Source organism: Mucor mucedo, assembly GCF_025094135.1.
Source record: "Mucor mucedo strain NRRL 3635 chromosome Unknown EV154scaffold_232, whole genome shotgun sequence".
Lineage (NCBI taxonomy): Eukaryota > Fungi > Mucoromycota > Mucoromycetes > Mucorales > Mucoraceae > Mucor > Mucor mucedo.
The window spans coordinates 1,049-19,383 of record NW_026252516.1 but is presented as its reverse complement, the minus strand read 5'-3'; the positions used below and the strand labels follow the sequence as shown (position 1 = coordinate 19,383).

The 18,335-nt window shown below is 38.0% G+C and overlaps 1 protein-coding gene across 1 annotated transcript; it reads left to right on the top strand.

Annotated features, from left to right (window-relative positions):
* The first annotated feature begins 15,911 nt into the window (after positions 1-15,911).
* Positions 15,912-17,663, top strand: EV154DRAFT_582607 (uncharacterized protein). Its single transcript, XM_051606678.1, has 3 exons — positions 15,912-16,188; positions 16,260-16,828; positions 16,887-17,663. Exons 1-3 carry the CDS (start codon positions 15,960-15,962, stop codon positions 17,595-17,597), a joined length of 1,509 nt encoding a protein of 502 aa, XP_051450670.1. The 5' UTR covers positions 15,912-15,959; the 3' UTR covers positions 17,598-17,663.
* The last annotated feature ends 672 nt before the right edge of the window (positions 17,664-18,335 follow it).

The following is an 18,335-nucleotide window of genomic DNA, read 5'->3' as shown; positions in this document are numbered from 1 at the left end:
TCTCTCCGCACTTCGTGATATGGTCAATTATATCAGTTCCAATAGCCGCGGTATTCAACGTGGTAATTATCGTGGTGGATATAGAGGTAATTTTCGTGGTGATTTTCGGGGTGGTTTTCGTGGTCGTGGATTTTCTCGTGGGGAATCTAGAGGTGGATTTCGAGGGGGTTTGCGTGGGCGTGGTTTCTCTCGGGGACAATTTAGAGGTGGCTATCAAGGACATCAGCAGTATTATGAACAAGAAACTCGGTCATGTTATCAATGCCAGCAAGTTGGACATTTACAGTACAATTGTCCGCAAAACCGCCAAGAAGCTCATTATATGAATGATGGTTTTTATTACAGCGACAATTATGATTACGATAATGAACAACAACATGACTATTATCCGCAATCACATCCTTCTTCCCACCCCAATCCTACCCCTACCCCTCAACCAATAATGGATAAATCTACCAATAAAGATAAATCTTCTCAACAGTATTCTCAAGAGCCTTTTATTCTTTATGCTGTATTGCCATCATCGGCTTCCTTTGTGCAACCGTTAAAACTAAATAAGGATATGATACAAAAAGATGTTCAATTCATGTTAAATGCAAATTCTACTCCTAACAAATTACCACTATATCGCATACTTATTAACGGTCATCCATGTAGCGTATTAATTGATTCTGGGGCTAGTGCAAATTACATTCATCCTCGACTTATTCCATACGTATCCAAAACAGCACCGACGATACAGGGTCAATCGGTTGAAACGGCGAATGGTCAATTAACAGCAATTTCAAAAATCGCATCGTTTTCAATAGCACTAGGAGATTACACTGATCGAATTGAAGCCTATGTATTTGATACAAAATTCGATGTTATCCTCGGTCGATCTTGGTTATCACAGGTTCAACCTGTTCCTCATTGGCCTACTGGTGAATGGCAAATCCGAATACGCAACAACCCATACCAGATAACAACTATTCGTCCTATGAAAATCCAAGTGCGTCAAGCAATAAATGAATTAAGTATCAAGTTAGCAGATCAACAGGAATCAAAACGGGATAAGCCAAAAATTACTGATATAGCAAATAGTACTAACAACGATCTCGATTTTTTGTTGACGGCTAAACAGCTCGACACACTGCTTAAGAAAAAGAAAGTAGAAGAATGCTTTTGGATCGACATTTCGGCAATCTATAGTCCAGAGGAGCTTCATGTTATGATGGAGACAGAATCAACAAAGACGCTTACGAATGAAGAAGCTGCAACAAAGAACATGAATGAGGCATGGTGTCAAGAATTCGCGGCCGCCTACCCAAAGGTTTTTAAAGGTTGCATTGACAGTTTGCCTCCAATGCGTGAATCAGTTGAGGACATGATTGTATTGGAACCTGGTGCCAAACTAGAATCGCGAGCTCCTTACAAAATGAGTCCTATTGAACTGCGTGAGTTACGACGACAATTAGATTTATTATTAGATCAAGGCTTAATTGAACCAACATCGTCGAAATACGGCAGTCCGGTTTTATTCGTAAAACGTGCGGCGGAAGGGAATCAACCAGCCAAATTACGCATGGTATGTGATTTCAGATCGGTAAACAAGGCAACAATATCTCAACGTATTCCTGTTCCCCGAATCGATGAATGCTTGGAACAGCTTCATGGCGCGCATTTCTTTACCTCGTTGGATTTGCAAAGTGGATTTCACCAGCAACGATTAACAGACGCTGACGCGGAAAAAACCACGATTAATACTCGATATGGGCAATTTCGATGGAAAGTAATTGCTTTTGGACTACGTAACTCGGGTGCTCAATTTATGAAAATGATGACATCTGTTTTAAAAGAATATATTGACAAAATATGTATTGTATACATAGACGATATTCTGATTTTCACCAAAGATAAGGATATTGATGTCCATAAGCAACATGTCCATCTCATTATGAAGAAATTAGACGAAGCTGGATTGATTGTTAATCGTGATAAATGTAAATTTAATCGCAAACAATTGACATTTTTAGGATACGATATCATTGCAAATGTTGGTGTCCTTCCTTCCAAAAAGAAAGTAAGTGCTATTATTTCCTGGCCGATTCCGAAAAATGTTCAAGACGTGCGCAAATTCATTGGCCTATGCCAGTACTATAAGTCATTTTTGCCTTCCTTTGCATCAATCGCGGCTCCTATTACGGATTTAACGAAGGGTGGTGGATTTAAGCGTAGAGAAATTGATTGGTCAACCGAATGTCAAATTGCATTTGATAAAATCAAACAAATGATAACATCGGCCCCAGTATTATTAACGCCTTGTATGACTCGCCCATTCCGCATAGAAACTGATTCTTCCGATTTTGGTTGTGGTGCAGTATTGTTACAACAGGACCCAGATGATAACAATCAATGGAAGCCGTTAGCATACGAATCGCACAAATTTAGTACTCAAGAACGTGCCTATCCCGCTCAAGAACGAGAATATTTGGGAATACTTCATGCATTAAGAACATGGCGATGTTTTATCGACGGTAATGACTACGAAGTATATACGGATCATTTACCGCTAAAATATTATCAGGATACCTCAAAAATCTCACCTCGTTTAGTTCGCTGGATGTCCGAATTGAGTATGTTTTCCCCGAAAATCATATACAAACAGGGTGTGGATAATATTGTTCCAGATTTTTTAAGTCGTCGTGATGGATCCAATTGTACTCCGAATGATATATCCTTTGAACCAAGATATTTGTATGATTCACCTGACACTTGCGCTGCAGTGAATTCGCTCGATAATGATCGGTCCGATGATCCTTTGATAACTGACCCTCTCCAAGACTGGCCCCTACATTATTTCAAAAATGAAGATGAATGGCCAGACCATTTCAAAACTCAATTAAAACAACAGCAAGATCGCTTTATGGTGAAGGATAATCATGTGTGGCGTCAATTTGTGGATAAATCAAAAACTACTGCTGATATGCCGGTCAAGGAAACATGGGTAAAATTTATTCCTTTTAAACGACGAGCAGACCTTGTTGAAGATTTTCATCGTGGATTTGGACATCAAGGAAAAATAACAATAAATCAACTCATGAAAACACGGTTCTGGTGGCCTAAAATGTTAAATGATATTACAAACTGGCTGTCTCAATGCCCAGAATGTCAATTACATTCACGCAAAGAAAAGAATGTTCATCATGCGCCAATGAAACCTTTGGAAGTCCCTCCTCCTTTTTCTCGCTGGCATCTGGATTTTATCGGTGAGCTACCTTTAACCAAGAACGGAAATAAGTGGATAATTATGGCAGTGGATTACAACACGAATTGGCCAATAGCTAAAGCCCTTCCCGTTGCTAGTGCGTCGGCTATTGTCAAATTTATTTATGAGGAAATAGTGATGCGTTTTTCTTGCCCTGTTGAAATTGTGACAGACCGTGGAGCCAATTTTATGTCGAAGATATTGAAGCAGTACATGGCCAAAATCAAATCACATCATATTTTTACCAGTGCCTTCCACCCCCGTACCAACTCGAAATGCGAAAGATTAAACCAAACATTTAAACATATGCTTACCAAATATGTTAAAGGAGAGGTACACAGCTGGGACGAATATTTGGAATCTGCATTGTTTTCTTGTCGCATTCGCAAGCATGCAACCACAGGTCTGAGCCCTTTCTTCATGACGTATGGTGTCAATCCTGTACTACCAGGCGATTTATTACGACCTTTCATGGATCCGTTAACCGAAGAAGATCCTGAATTAATAGCGGAAGATGCATTAACCCACCTACGCTATTTACGTGAACAACGTTTTCAAGCCGAAGACCGTCTTAAAGTTCAAGCTGAAAAGGATAAGGAAAAATGGGATGCACTCATTAAAGGACAAGAAACTCAAACTTTCAAAATTGATGACTATGTGATGCTTCGACACGAAAGTAAAAAGGGTCTGGAATTCAATTGGATGGGTCCGTATCAGGTTCTCAAGCACAACCTAGACTTTAACACGTACCAGATTAAAGAAGTAGATGGAAAGGTTTATTCGTCCTGGGTACACACTGACAGACTCCATCCTGTAAAATATGACGGCTCCCCAATCGACAAGGCATGGTATATTCCGCGTATAGCAAGAGCAAAAGAAAAATAATAATTTTTTTTTCCTACCTTGAGCTCTTTTTGGAAAGGGGGTATTGTCGTGGCTTCGGTCACACAAGTAGTTTAATATTTAAAATAGTGTTCACTAAAATATAATAAAATCATCTTTTGATCTCCTAAATAATCTTTGATATATTCGGTCGTTACATAACAATAGTTCCTCGACAATAGTCGTTATAATATTTTAGTATATAAAATAAAAGTAGAGTAGGGGTGTTCTCAAGCAAATTATTTAAAATTTTAAAATCTTGATTTTAATTAAAAATATTTGACCCCACCACTATGGAGGGGTCAAATTTTTAAGAAATGTTTTCTGACATTAAAATATCATTTTAACTCGAAAAAGTACTAAAATCACGTTCACTTCCACGTCCACGTCCACGTCCACGTCCACGTCCACGTCCAGCGATTCCATTCTGGCTGCTCTCAGGCTGACCATCAATAGGGTAAGAAGCATTATTTTGGTTGTTCATTTTTAAAATAGGTAGAGGCAAAGGTAAAGTATGTTTATTTCGATAAGAATACAAGAAAGAAATAAAATAACATTGGCCTCTGTGCCATGTACAAATGACAGTTTAGCATTTTCCCAAATTGGAGTTGTGTTTTTTTGTGACTTTTGATTTTAATTAAAGGATTTATTTTAAAATTTTAAATAATTTGCTTGAGAACACCCTAGATAAAAGATGACTTTATTTAATTTAATTATGGATTCTATTTTATAGGTGAGCGGAGGTGATATGATTTATAAGTACGACACTATTGATACTGTTGATACAATGTGAGTAGTAGTGATTGGTTTAGATTTAGTTTTGACAGTAAGGTAGAAAGAGAATAATACACGTTTGTAGTTAATTATTCGGTTCTAAGTGAGCACCACGTTGTTTTATATCAATATTATAATGATTATTTATACTTTTGTCCTAAACACTATATATGGTAATTCGGACTGTTCTTTTTCTTTTTTTTTTTTGCGCGGCCAAGCGAAGCGCAGGTCGAAGCAACAGACATGTATCAATATTATAATGATTATTTATACTTTTGTCCTAAACACTATATATGGTAATTCGGACTGTTCTTTTTCTTTTTTTTTTTTGCGCGGCCAAGCGAAGCGCAGGTCGAAGCAACAGACATGTATCAATATTATAATGATTATTTATACTTTTGTCCTAAACACTATATATGGTAATTCGGACTGTTCTTTTTCTTTTTTTTTTTTTGCGCGGCCAAGCGAAGCGCAGGTCGAAGCAACAGACATGTATGAGTATAATAAACACTTACTGAATTGGGAGGGGCTGTAAGTCCCGACCTACACGGTACACAAAACACTGAGTGAACAATGTGTATTAGCATTGAGTGAATTGGGAGGGGCTGTAAGTCCCGACCAACACGGTACATAAAACATTGAGTGAAAAAATGTGTACAAGCATTGAGTGAATTGGGAGGGGCTGTAAGTCCCGACCAACACGGTACATAAAACACTGAGTGAAAAAATGTGTACAAGCATTGAGTGAGCTGGGAGGGGCTGTAAGTCCCGACCAACACGGTACACAAAACACTGAGTGAAAAAATGTGTATTAGCATTGAGTGAATTGGGAGGGGCTGTAAGTCCCGACCAACACGGTACATAAAACACTGAGTGAAAAAATGTGTACAACCATTGAGTGAATTGGGAGGGGCTGTAAGTCCCGACCAACAAGATAGAAATGTGTATGTGGTTGTATGTCCTTCCAGGCAGTGTTTGTAATACAATATCCTGATTTTGCTGTCGCGACAATAAATTTTAAAGAAAGCTGATAATTATTCTTTTCCTTCTTTCAAACGGAAATGTCTTCTGTTAATCATGACTTTGTTCAATCTGATGGAATCAGTCAACCAAATCGAGGAAGAGTCAGAAGCATTGCAACCGAATCAACTACCCGAAGACCGAGACAACGAGCAAGTCGTATAAATATTCCCAGAGCGCCCAGACTTAACAACAGTAACCGAGGATCGAATGAGGAATCTAATACACGTGCAGATGAAAACACCAATAATGCTGATTCACCTAATTCAGGATCTGCCACTCCAAGTAAAATTAAATGCAAAAGCAGCTATGATAGTTTAACCCTGACATGTTTTTTTTTTAGTCAGAGATCATAACCTTAATCGTGCGTGTCATGACAATTTTGAAGAGACCAATTTACTCCGTGAGCGTAGAGGAATCTACCGTGAAGACGCAACTTCTGACTTTTTTGGTCGTCATATATTACAAGGGATGACACAAAAATGCCCTCACTGTCACGCCATGCTATACAAAGAAGAACAATCAACAAATCAATCTTTTTCTTTTTGCTGCAGTAATGGAAAAGTAAAAGTGGATATTGTGGATATGCCTACTACACTTATGCAGAAGCTTTTAACAGGTGATCATCCTTGCAGTACCGAATTCAGAAAGAATATCCGAATGTATAATAACGCGTTCGCGTTCACCTCATTTGGAGCAGACCATGAAGATGAGATATTCAGTGGATCGAATCAAGGATCGTTCACATTTAGAATTCAGGGAGGAACATACCATCGATCTGCATCATTAACAGCTACTGAAGGAAGAAAACCTGTCTTTGCACAGGTTTATTTTAGTGATCCTAATCTACGTATACAACAGCATATAGATTTTAACGAAGTGTTGGACCGTCAATTAGTATTCCAGTTGAATCGAATGATGGATGAAGTATCTCCGTATGCAAATTTGTTTGATAGCGCAAGAAAGAGACTTTCTACAGAAATAGTGGATGGGACGCCGGTTGTTAAAGACCTTTATGTTTATGTGCGAGGTAACCCAGGACTGAGTCGACAGTATGATTTACCAATGGCGGATGAAGTAGCAGCATATATTGCAGATGCAACGATTCCTTATGAAAGTACCCGAGGCAGTAGAGAAGTGGTTATCTTTTTGACAGAAAATGGATTTCCTAAGAAAATGAATGATTGCCATTGCTCTTACGATTCCTTACATTTTGCATTAATGTTTCCAAGTGGCGAGGATGGATGGAATACAGAGATAGAATTGAACTTGGGTGATGAGGCTATTCGACAAAATCTAGAGAGAGATGAACAAAGTTTAAGTTCTAACAGGCTGACGCAAAAGAAAGTATCGTTCAATCAGTTTTATCAACATCGCTTACAAGTGAGACCGGGGGAAACAATGACCTGTCATTTTGGCCGTCTTTTTCATTTGTACATAGTCGATATGTATTGTAAGATAGAGGGACGACGATTGTATTATTTACGTACAAATCAAAGTACGCTACGTTCAGAGCTTTATTCTGGATTAGCCGATATGCAAGTTGGTGGAGATATGAGTAGAGAATCGATCGGTAAAAGGGTCATATTGCCTTCCAGTCATACTGGCTCACCAAGGGCCTTGCACCAAATGCAACAAGATGCTATGGCTGTCGTTAGAGCTTTGGGGAAACCTGATTTATTTGTTACGATAACCTGCAACCCAAACTGGAAAGAAATTACGGATGAGTTACTACCTGGTGAGGTCCCTTCGGATCGCCCAGATTTAATTTGTCGAGTTTTCGACTTGAAACTTAAAGAGATATTTGCAGATATCAAAGACAAAATGATATTTGGAAAAGTTAAGGGCTTAATTCATGTCATTGAGTATCAAAAACGTGGTTTACCTCACGCTCACGTTGTTATTATTCTGGCTGAGTGCTCTAAGCTTCGAACAGCTCAAGATATCGATAAGTATATCTCGGCTGAAATCCCTGATCCCGCCCGTTTTCCTAAGGCTTATAAAACTATCACAAAGCACATGATGCATACACCATGCAGTATATCTTTAAATGATTCACATGGCAAGGTTCGCATGTGTAGAGATAATAAGGAAAAAATGTGCAGTAAGCACTTTCCTAAAGACATCCAACCCCACACTGTCATCGATGAAAAGGGTTTTGCAAAGTACAAAAGACGCACCACCAATCTCTTTGTTTTGTTTCAAAATGGATATCATGCTGATAATCGTTGGGTTGTTCCTCACAATCTGTATCTTGCTGTCAAGTATAATACTCATATCAATGTCGAATATTGTGGAGGCAATCAAGCAATCAAATATCTTTTTAAATATATTTATAAAGGCTCTGATCGCGCACAAATCGCAGTAATGCCTGCTCAAACACCACCTGTCACTTCCACATCTGAACTACCAGCTGCTATTTCTGTTAATGATGATGATGATTTGGACGAAATATCAAATTGGTTAAGTGTTCGATATGTATCTACGATTGAAGCATGTTGGCGTATCATGGGAAAACGCACCCATTCATGTCAACCAGCTATCAAAAGATTAGCTGTACATTTACAAAATCAGCAAAATGTGACCTTCAGTGAGGGTGCTAACAACAGTGAAATTCAGCGAGCAATGGATAGAGATACTACTTTGACAGCCTATTTTAAACTCAATGCAACTGATGCTGATGCTCGGTCTGTATTTTACAACGATATTCCGGCCCACTATATCCAAGATCCCAAAACACATTTATGGAAAAAACGTCAAAATAATCAAAAATTTACGCAAATCGGAAGAATGTATTTTATATCTGCTACTGACATCGAACGTTATTGTTTAAGGCTTCTTCTTCTCCACGTTAAGGGTGCCACTAGCTTTGATGAGTTAAAGACGACTGCCACTTTTGATGATGACGGTATCCAGTTCACAGGTACCAGAACATGGCCAACCTTTCGAGAAGCTGCCCAAGCACTCAATTTGTTAGAAGATGGTAAAGAATGGGATAGAGCAATGACAGAGGCGTTTATGTTGTGCAATAGTTCAGTGAAAATCAGAGAATTATTTGCAATCCTTTTAATATTCAACTTTGTTCCAAATTACAAAGAGATTTGGGATAATCATAAGGATAAACTATCAGCTGATTTTGAATATACCTATCGTCAAGGTCTTCCTGGCAGAGGTCTTGATTTGCAAGGTTATCCAGTGGACTTAAGTGAACGTGATTACAAAATTATTTTAAATCAGACAATTGTGGATATTGCTCATAGGTTGTTGAAAAATCAAAAAGATATCGCAAATTTTCCAGAGTTACCTCAGCCCGATCCATCATCCTACAATGCGTATATGGCAAGAACTCAAAGCTTTTATGACCATGAAATTGGACAATATGATGCTGATGATTTGTTAGTCAACGTAGCTGTTTATGAAGGCGACGAGGGTGGAAGTTTAAATGCTGAGCAACGCGTCATATACGACGAGATTGTTTCGGCAATCTATGATAACCCTGATACAACCCCAGCCCCCTTTAGAAGTTCTTTTTTCTTCATTGATGGTCCAGGTGGTACAGGAAAAACGTTTTTATACAATGCCTTACTTGCAAAGGTACGATCAAATGGTGAAATTGCTCTTGCGTGTGCATCTTCCGGAATTGCTGCCACCCTGCTTCCTGGTGGTCGAACGGCACATTCACTTTTTCAAATTCCAATTGATATCGACGAATCTTCTGTATGTAACATCAAGTTACAAGACATTAGTGCTCAAGTAATTACTGTAGTGACTCTAAGTTGATTATTTGGGACGAAGCTCCGATGATGAACAAAATGACATTTGAATGTGTCAGTCGTCTCCTGCAAGAGATTACGGGAAACTTCCAGCTTCCTTTTGGTGGTAAGGTTGTTGTTCTTGGTGGTGATTTCAGACAGACACTCCCAATCATTAAGTTTGGTTCACGCTCGGACGTAATTGATGCATGTGTCATAAACTCTGTTCTTTTTAGAGACTGTCGAGTTTTGCGGCTCAAGCGGAATATGAGGCTCACTGGAGATTCGATTCTTGACAATGGTACCCCTTTCCAAGATTATCTTTTAGAAGTAGGTGAAGGTCGTTGTCAAGTTTATGATCAGTATGTATCCATACCAGCTTCAATTGTAACGTACGCAGAGTCAATCGAAGATGTTGTAAATGACGTTTTTGGTGACTCACTTTCAGCTGGAGACTGTTACAAGAACAGAGAATTCATTGTTAGTAAAGCTATTCTTGCGGCGCATAATTCTACAGTTGATGAAATCAATGAGTTGGCGACAGAAAAATTACCAGGTATATCCATGGTATATTTATCAGATGATTCGATTGAAGAGACACAAAATTCAAGCGCAACCAATTTCCCTGTCGAATCGTTGAATGCTGTAAAACCTTCAGGAATGCCACCTCATAAGTTGGTTCTTAAAAGATTCGAACCAATCATGTGTTTAAGAAACATCAACCCTGCTGAAGGTCTTTGCAATGGTACAAGGTTAATCTGTAGAAACTTCACAAGAAATATAATAGAAGCTGAAATGCTGTTGGTGATAGAGCAGGTCTGATTGTTTTGATTCCCAGAATCATATTAATATCTTCAGATAATGCTAACTTACCATTTACCCTCCGTCGACGTCAATTTCCTGTGCAACCTGAATTTGTAATAACTATCAACAAATCGCAAGGTCAAACTCTTTCTTTCGCTGCAATCTGCCTTATTAAACCCGTTTTCACGCACGGTCAACTTTATGTTGCTTTATCTCGGGTTCGTGACCCTGCTAACCTCAAGATAATCTTACTGAAAGAGCCGCCATTATCAACACTCACAGACAACGTTGTATTTAACGAAGTTTTAACTCGAACACAAAATTAAACATAAAATAATCATTATCAATAAAATCTATTTTTATCCCATTTATAAGCATTGAGTGGCGTCGGTGGTCCGCTGCAGGCGCGAGATCGCCCCCAGCAGGAACGTAGGTTATTTTTACCGTAGCGAAGCGAAGGTCAAAAAATTACCGAAGTGGGCTGGGGCCGCGATCTCGTAAATATATAATAAATATATATGGTAACGATCCAGTTAAGTAAACAAAATAAAAGGTCTTGATAGACAGATACAGAGAAAAAGAGACTAAGGCTACGGTTTTTCTAGGGAGACAGTAAGATAGTAGGCCAATTATATATAGAAGATATAATATTTGATAGGCAAGTTTATGATAAAAGTATATAGTAAAATCTGAATGTTTATTGAAATATGTTTTGTTTTAAGGTTTATATAGTTTTTGAGAAATCAAAGGATCGGTAACGATACCCTTGATTTCGGATAAATGATAATAATAATAAATTTGTCAAAAGGTTTTAAATATAAAAAGGTAAGGATTCAAGTTAGAGAAGTACAATGCTAAAAGTTAGCATGAAAAATATAAATTGTCTGAGTAAAGTTTTTAGTGTTGAAGTCAATTATTACATATTGAAAATCCGCATTGTGACACTGTCGTGATCGTTCTTAGTTATAGATTAATTATGAGTAGGAGATAAAAGATGCTTTATTATGAATTGGGATTTATGATTAATTAATATTATTTAAAGTAGTACAAAAGATAGTACGACAATATCCCCTCCCTAAAATTTTGTTAGTCTCTAACAAAGTAAATAAGAAAAATTAGAATAAAAAAAATATTGAAATATAACATAAAATAATATAAGTATAGAGACAAAGTACACCCTGAAACTTTTTACCGGTCTAAACATATTTTGGACCGATACCGCCAGTATCGGTGCAATTTTTAGAAATTACGGATACCGCCGGTCTTTTTTAAAAACTGCACCGATACCGATTTTTAAAAAAATGAAAAACTACCGTAAAAATGAAATTAAAAGTTGGGAAATGATGCTTGTTGACATATTTATTATAGTTGATAAGAAAAAAAAGTTTATAAAGTGAATATTGATGGAAGTAATAAGCGAAAAGTGAATGTTTGAATGGGAGAGGGTACATTTGTTGTTACACGACAAAATTTTTTTTTTCCTCTAGTGGTGCTGAAGTTCAACTTTTGCTTTTTCGTTCCTTTTTCAATTTTTATTTTTATTTTTTTGCTCAAGTTAAAACAATGTTTTTTACTTGGCCAGCCGTAGCAGACATGTCCTTTTCGAAGGCATCACCAGTTCGAAGTACATATTGAAATGTAGATTCATCACCAGTTTCTTTCAATAAGCCAACGACAGAAACAATATCCTCAGCGTCAAAAACCACGAATTTTTTGTCGGTTCCGTTGAAAGGTTGGACACGAGGAACGGATTTAGAGTATGGCGACACACCATGAGTTCTCATCAACTCACCATACACGTAATGGGACCCCTGTCTTTCCTCGAACATTTGGAATCTGAAGAAGAAAAGGACCTTGCAGACATACCAGTTGGATACCGAAGAGAAACGACTATATTTAAAAGAAATTCAGCATACACACAATAGAAACACAACAACAACCACTTACCTATTTTTATGAACAGCAGTAAACATCACATACTCGCCACCACGAGAGCTCGACTTGTTTTTTTCTTTTGACATGGAAGAAATGTACACCTGGTTGTCAAAAAACAGTTTGGCCGAAATTATCACTTCTTGACGAAGAAAACAATTAGGGATATTGACCTGCTTTGAACCAACCATTCGACTTAAACAATCCATTAAAGCTTTCACCCAAGGAAGAGTACGAATGTCACCTTTGATACAACTAGTCTTGTCCAATGTCAGCTTTCGGACCAAATTGAGTACAACCAATGAACCCGCATCAGATACATGGAAAGGAGACCATAGTTGAGGAGAATTAGGATCATTGTTGGGATGGGACATGTAGTTATTGGGATTGTTGGCAACAGCAGTCAAGGCAGAAAAGTCAAATATTTTGGACAATTGAAAAAACTTGAAGATTTCCCGCGTTTCCATGATATTACCAGCATTTACACCTGGATGCATCGTTGATCTGATTCGTTTTTTGTAAGCTCCAATGGACCTTTCGAGAGATCTGGCTGAGTAGCATCTAAGGGGCCTAAAGAAAGTTAGTCAGTAAATATTATACATTTAATAACTATTGGTAAAGGCAGCTTACCCCATTCGCTTGATCATGTAAGGAATATGATGCAGTTGATGCATATTGTACTTGAGGATCGTGCGAGAAATGGTCTGAGATACAAGGCAGCTGTCCAGATACTTGAACCAGTCATCGAAAGATCTTAATGACATTGGAGGTTAGTAAGGGTTAGGCTTGGTAAATATATGATTAATTGACTAATTACTTTTCAATCTCTTTCAGATCATCTTTGTTAATGGACCACTGCAAACTCAGTTTTACACCACGAGAAAGGGAAATCAACGCAGAGGCAGTATTTCTACCAGCAGTATTCCTACTACCAAAGATAGATGCAATCAGAGTGGGAACCACGTAAACCAGCCAGGCAATCCAATCGACAGATCGATACATCGACCGAGCATTTTCAGAGACAATACCCTGGAAGGAGCCATTGAAGTCAGAGGGAATATTACAACGAGAGTCATCCATGGATCGTTTGATTTTTATAAATTCGGCAGAAGAAAGGCAAAATGGATATTTATCTTCTCTACCAGCAAACTTGTAACGGTCGTTGTAACGAGGAGAAAGAATGTCAAAACAGAGCTTGCTGACGTTAGAGAACATGTGAAGCTCATCACACATGAAAAAATCAATCGACAGAAAGGTGTTTAAGCGTCCAAATGGTGTAGGGCTTTTGATCGCGTAATTGTTGAATTCGGCAGGCTATAGAGGAATATATTTAGTATTGGTAGATGATTTCATAATGGAGCACTTACAATATCCTCCTCCAACAGCAACAAGGACTTTGATCTGATTGACGAAGTTCTGTCAATAAAATATTTGCCAAGTTTTCCACCATCAATTGGGCGCTCTCCTTTCACTAATTTGAATAAGAGAAATGTCAACGGATTTTCGTATTCTGTAAGGACTCGTTTACTTACCCAAGCAGAATCTACACCCATACGTGCTTGTATGACCACCAAACATCAACAAACGCTGGTTGATCTCAACGCCATCAGCAATCACACCAAGATTAAAAACTTTGGATGTAGCAACATGAACACCATTTTTTTTAACTACAATCGGGTTTGTACTCAAAGTATCGAGACTGCTGATTATAGGCCGTAAGTACGAACTAAAATTGGTTTTGGTGTCTCCATAGAAGATAGCTACTTGAAACGTATATTCATCTGTATACCTATAGGGAAAATCATTACAATATCAGTATTAATTTTAGGACCTGGACTATATATATTTGAAATAATACCTAATGGAAGGATCGATGCTTGGAATTATTACGTGAACCATCACCATGCTTTGTCTTGAAACTTTAGAAGTAAACCCATCCACACAGAGAACAATGGCAAGGTCTTGCTTATTTTCAAATAAACCTTTTTGACGGAGTTCCTTGTAAGCAGCGCCTGAAAAAAAGTCGGTATATGGATCATCTTCTGTCATGGCATCGATTACATCTCTATACTGCTCTACCTCGGAACGAAATCCATCACAAGCAAGCATCTTACTCAAATGATCCCCGATATCTACCATTTTGACAACAGATTTCGCACTTCTGGCAGCACCGCATTCAGGACAAGCCGTTAATGTGACATCTTCAACAGAATCGAAAAGATAACAGCCTTTAGCGGAGCAAACTTCATGGGTACGAACAAAATCCAGTGGTATTTTCCTTCTAATCATGGCCATACACTCCTTCAATGCAGGTACTCTTTTTTTGGGAGATAATTCTAATGTAAGGTAGATTGGATTAACAAATAAGCTTACTTGAGGCCACGGGAAATGGTTTACTTACGCGACTTATTTCTGTTTACTAGCATTTCGACGAATGACTTGATGTTGGCTACGGCCTGCACCGTCATGTTGTTGTTGATGCAAATGTAGTTGAACTGTATGCTATCAAGATCATTTTGAGTAAAAGGGTAGTCAGGAATAACAACATTTTTGATAATGGGTCCTTCTTGATTGGTGTAATGGACAGATACAACTATTTTCAGGTAATGTTAGGTAATGTACCCAAAGGTAATAAATTTTCACCATCTAATGACATACCTTCTAAATTTTCTTCGATATCAGTGGAGTTATCTGTCGCGAAATCGTTAAATTCTGGGAGTTCTTCAAGCACACCTTCGTTGTCAGAATCCGGATCAGAATATCCACCGTTCAAAAACTTTTCGTGATCTAGTTCGTCTAGGCGAATCTCTTCTTCGCGTGGCAAGATCAAAACGTCAGAATCAATATCAACCATGCTAATATCTTCGTGAAATTCGACATCAACATCCATATTATCAGCTGGATCCGTAGAAGCAGCAGCACCAGAGGTGTCACGGGTTGGGAATAGGGACGAAGAAGAAGAAGAAGAAGAAGAAGAAGCAGTATCAGAAGTGTCGGTAGTGATGGCAGGAGTAATAGGGGCATTACGGGAAGAAGCCATACTTCCAACGAGAAGTTCGGCTATGCCACGTTTGGGGACACGATTCGTCTTAGCTTTTTGGACTTTGTTAATTGGGGACGACATGTATATATCAAAGAAATTTGGATTAAAGTAATTGATGAAAGGAAGTATCTAACACTTTTTTGGGGAGCTATTTATGTATTTTTTAAAATCGCTTACATCATATATTATCAGCAGGAAACACGCAACTTTTCCTTTTTGGCTACAAGTCCTTGTCAAAACCAATCCTGTTTATTGTTGGTTCCTAAGAAACGACATGCTAAGCTATTTCCTTATCCAGTGACAAGTCCTGTCGAAATGATCAGGCCACGGTTATTTTAATTACATCAGTGTGTTACATGACATCATATCCATTTTGGCAGGCGAAGCATGGATTGTGATTGGTGCAGATTGACTGGACTACATGAATTAAAAGTGAGTGACAGAATATAAATTGCCTTGTTACTTTGATTTTTTTTTCTACAGATACATATCTATTTTTTTAAAAATGAGCACAAATAACTCCTTGCCTTCTCAATGGTTTAACGCTCAAGAAATCGTTGATTTAATGAGACCAATGGTTGAAGAGGTTGTTAGTTCTATTGTTCCCAAGCTGTTGAAAGAACATACTCATTTGCCTGAAGGTAAACATTGTGATTGTTGCAGCCGTATCAAGAATGCATCAAGATCAAGTAACAGGACCGATATTGGCCCAAAATCTACCCAAGAAAAAGATGGTAACGTTTTCGGATTTAAAAAAAAGTTACGCATTTATTAAATACAAGACTTACATTTTATAAAATTATAGCAAGGGAAGCCGTGGCAATGAAACTTCGCAAAACCATCACAAAAGCCATGGATTATTACAAAGCAAAGTTTTCTGAATATGGCTTTGATGACAACATGAATCATTTGGGTAGGAGAACCATCGAAAAGCCAAACACCTCTTACACGGTCCAGCTCGTTATCGATTCAACAAAAAAATATTTCAAAGGTCTCGATGGTTCTGTCAATTATGAAAACAACAATAAAGCTTTGTTGGCTTTAGATGGTAAAGCTCAAAAGGCGTATCACAATACTCATCATCTTTGTCGAGAATTTTTGGCTGTATACCTCGGAGACAGATTTGGTGTTAATGGCGTCAATTGGATGAAACTTAATAAGCATGAACGAAAAGAGATTACGTATATGATTGAAAGCATTGTCTACTATTGGAACAAACGCTCTGGTGATTCAGGGATTCCACCCGAGGATGATGCTGCCAGTCGTATCTTTGATCTTGATGTTAATACACCAATGGTTCCATTGCATCTTGCAGACGCAAACTGGATCGCTTGTGAGATGGTGAAGTCTTTATTGTTGAACAAAAAAAAAGATGTACGTAAAATTTAACAGTTATAAGAATTATCTATAAATTAACCTTATGGCTTTTTAGCGCAAAATTAATCACAATCTTTTTGACAATGTTCGTGAGCCCCTTTCCGGATCGATGTTGGGTGGTATGGCTAACCTCCGTGTTAATTCAAGTAATGCCTCTGGTCCCTCTCTTTCATCTTTTACGCGTACCATGTCCACGGATGACAATGCTTACGATGATATTCCGATGGAAGCTTACTCGATCACAAACGATGAAATTGTTCCAACTTTCTCTGTTCCTTCTAGGCCACCTACCACACCTACCACACCTACCTCATCTATGCCACCTACTCCATCTATGCCATCTATGCCACCTACCACACCTACCACACCTACCTCATCTATGCCACTTACCTCATCTATACCACCTACTCCATCTACGCCATCTATGCCACCTACTCCATCTATGCCAACAATCACATCAGTACCCTCTCCCACTTCTGAATTTCTCGCATCTACCTCTCCCCCGACATCTTCCTCGCTTCCAGTCATACCTCCCCCTTCACCTTCTTTACCATCTCCTTCACTGTCATTACCCCCCTCTGGCCCCATGGCTTCATCTACTCCTTCTGGTTCGTCTGCTGCCTCTACTTCTGTGCCTGTCTCTTTGGATGTTGGTGACAAAAATAGCAAGAATAACAAAAGAAAAGCCAAAGAAGCAAAACAAAAGCCAGATAAGCGCCTTCCAAGAGGGTCTCGTAGTTTAGGTGGGGAATTATTTTCTCTCTGAGTTTTAACTTGCCCTATTTAAAACTTTTTTTTTTTTTTTCCTTTTCTTTTCTTTTTTCTCTCTCCTTTCTTCTTTCTTCTTTCTTTAAATAAAAAAATAATAGTAAGTCTATAAATGTTAATATGTTCAGTCATACTGTATTTGAGCCAGCTATAAAACTAACACGATATATAGTTTTTTGTAAAAGGTATATCTTTATCATGTCTATTCAAGCACTTGTTAAATAAGCGACATCCTTTAAGGTAAACGCTACTATTATAATATTATTATCTGTTTGTTATCCATTTTATTAACTACATTCTAACCATAGTTATACACGTATGGTGTGGTAAGTGTATCGCCAAGTCCACTGGTTTATTTTTAAGGTATGTATTATAATCATAACAACATGTGTACTTGTTATTAACATTATTATTCGTAGGTAAGTACTCCTGGCCGTGTCCTTTCGTTTTGAGCAATAGTAGTCTGCTCTGTTAGTTAGTCTGTATAGATCTGCGTGGGGTTTACACCGTTTTTTTTTTGCAATATCTATAACTACTCTTCGTGTTTTTATTTAAATAAAAGTCTTTTTTTTCAATATATACAATCCTAAATTTCAATATGTGCAAGGGTAGCAACCCATGAAATGTGTACGCTAGTCGTATTTTTAGCCAATACCATTCTTTTAAATAATAAGGTTACTACGTTACTATTTGCTGAAACTATAGCTTGTACTCGTCAGTATCGGTCCAAAAATTG

Bases quoted from the DNA above. Each gene is read 5' to 3' on its own strand.
- EV154DRAFT_582607 (XM_051606678.1), top strand. From the start codon at position 15,960: ATGAGCACAAATAACTCCTTGCCTTCTCAATGGTTTAACGCTCAAGAA. The intron at 16,189-16,259 runs GTAACGTTTTCG...ATAAAATTATAG, and splicing joins ATCTACCCAAGAAAAAGATG to CAAGGGAAGCCGTGGCAATG. The intron at 16,829-16,886 runs GTACGTAAAATT...ATGGCTTTTTAG, and splicing joins TGTTGAACAAAAAAAAAGAT to CGCAAAATTAATCACAATCT.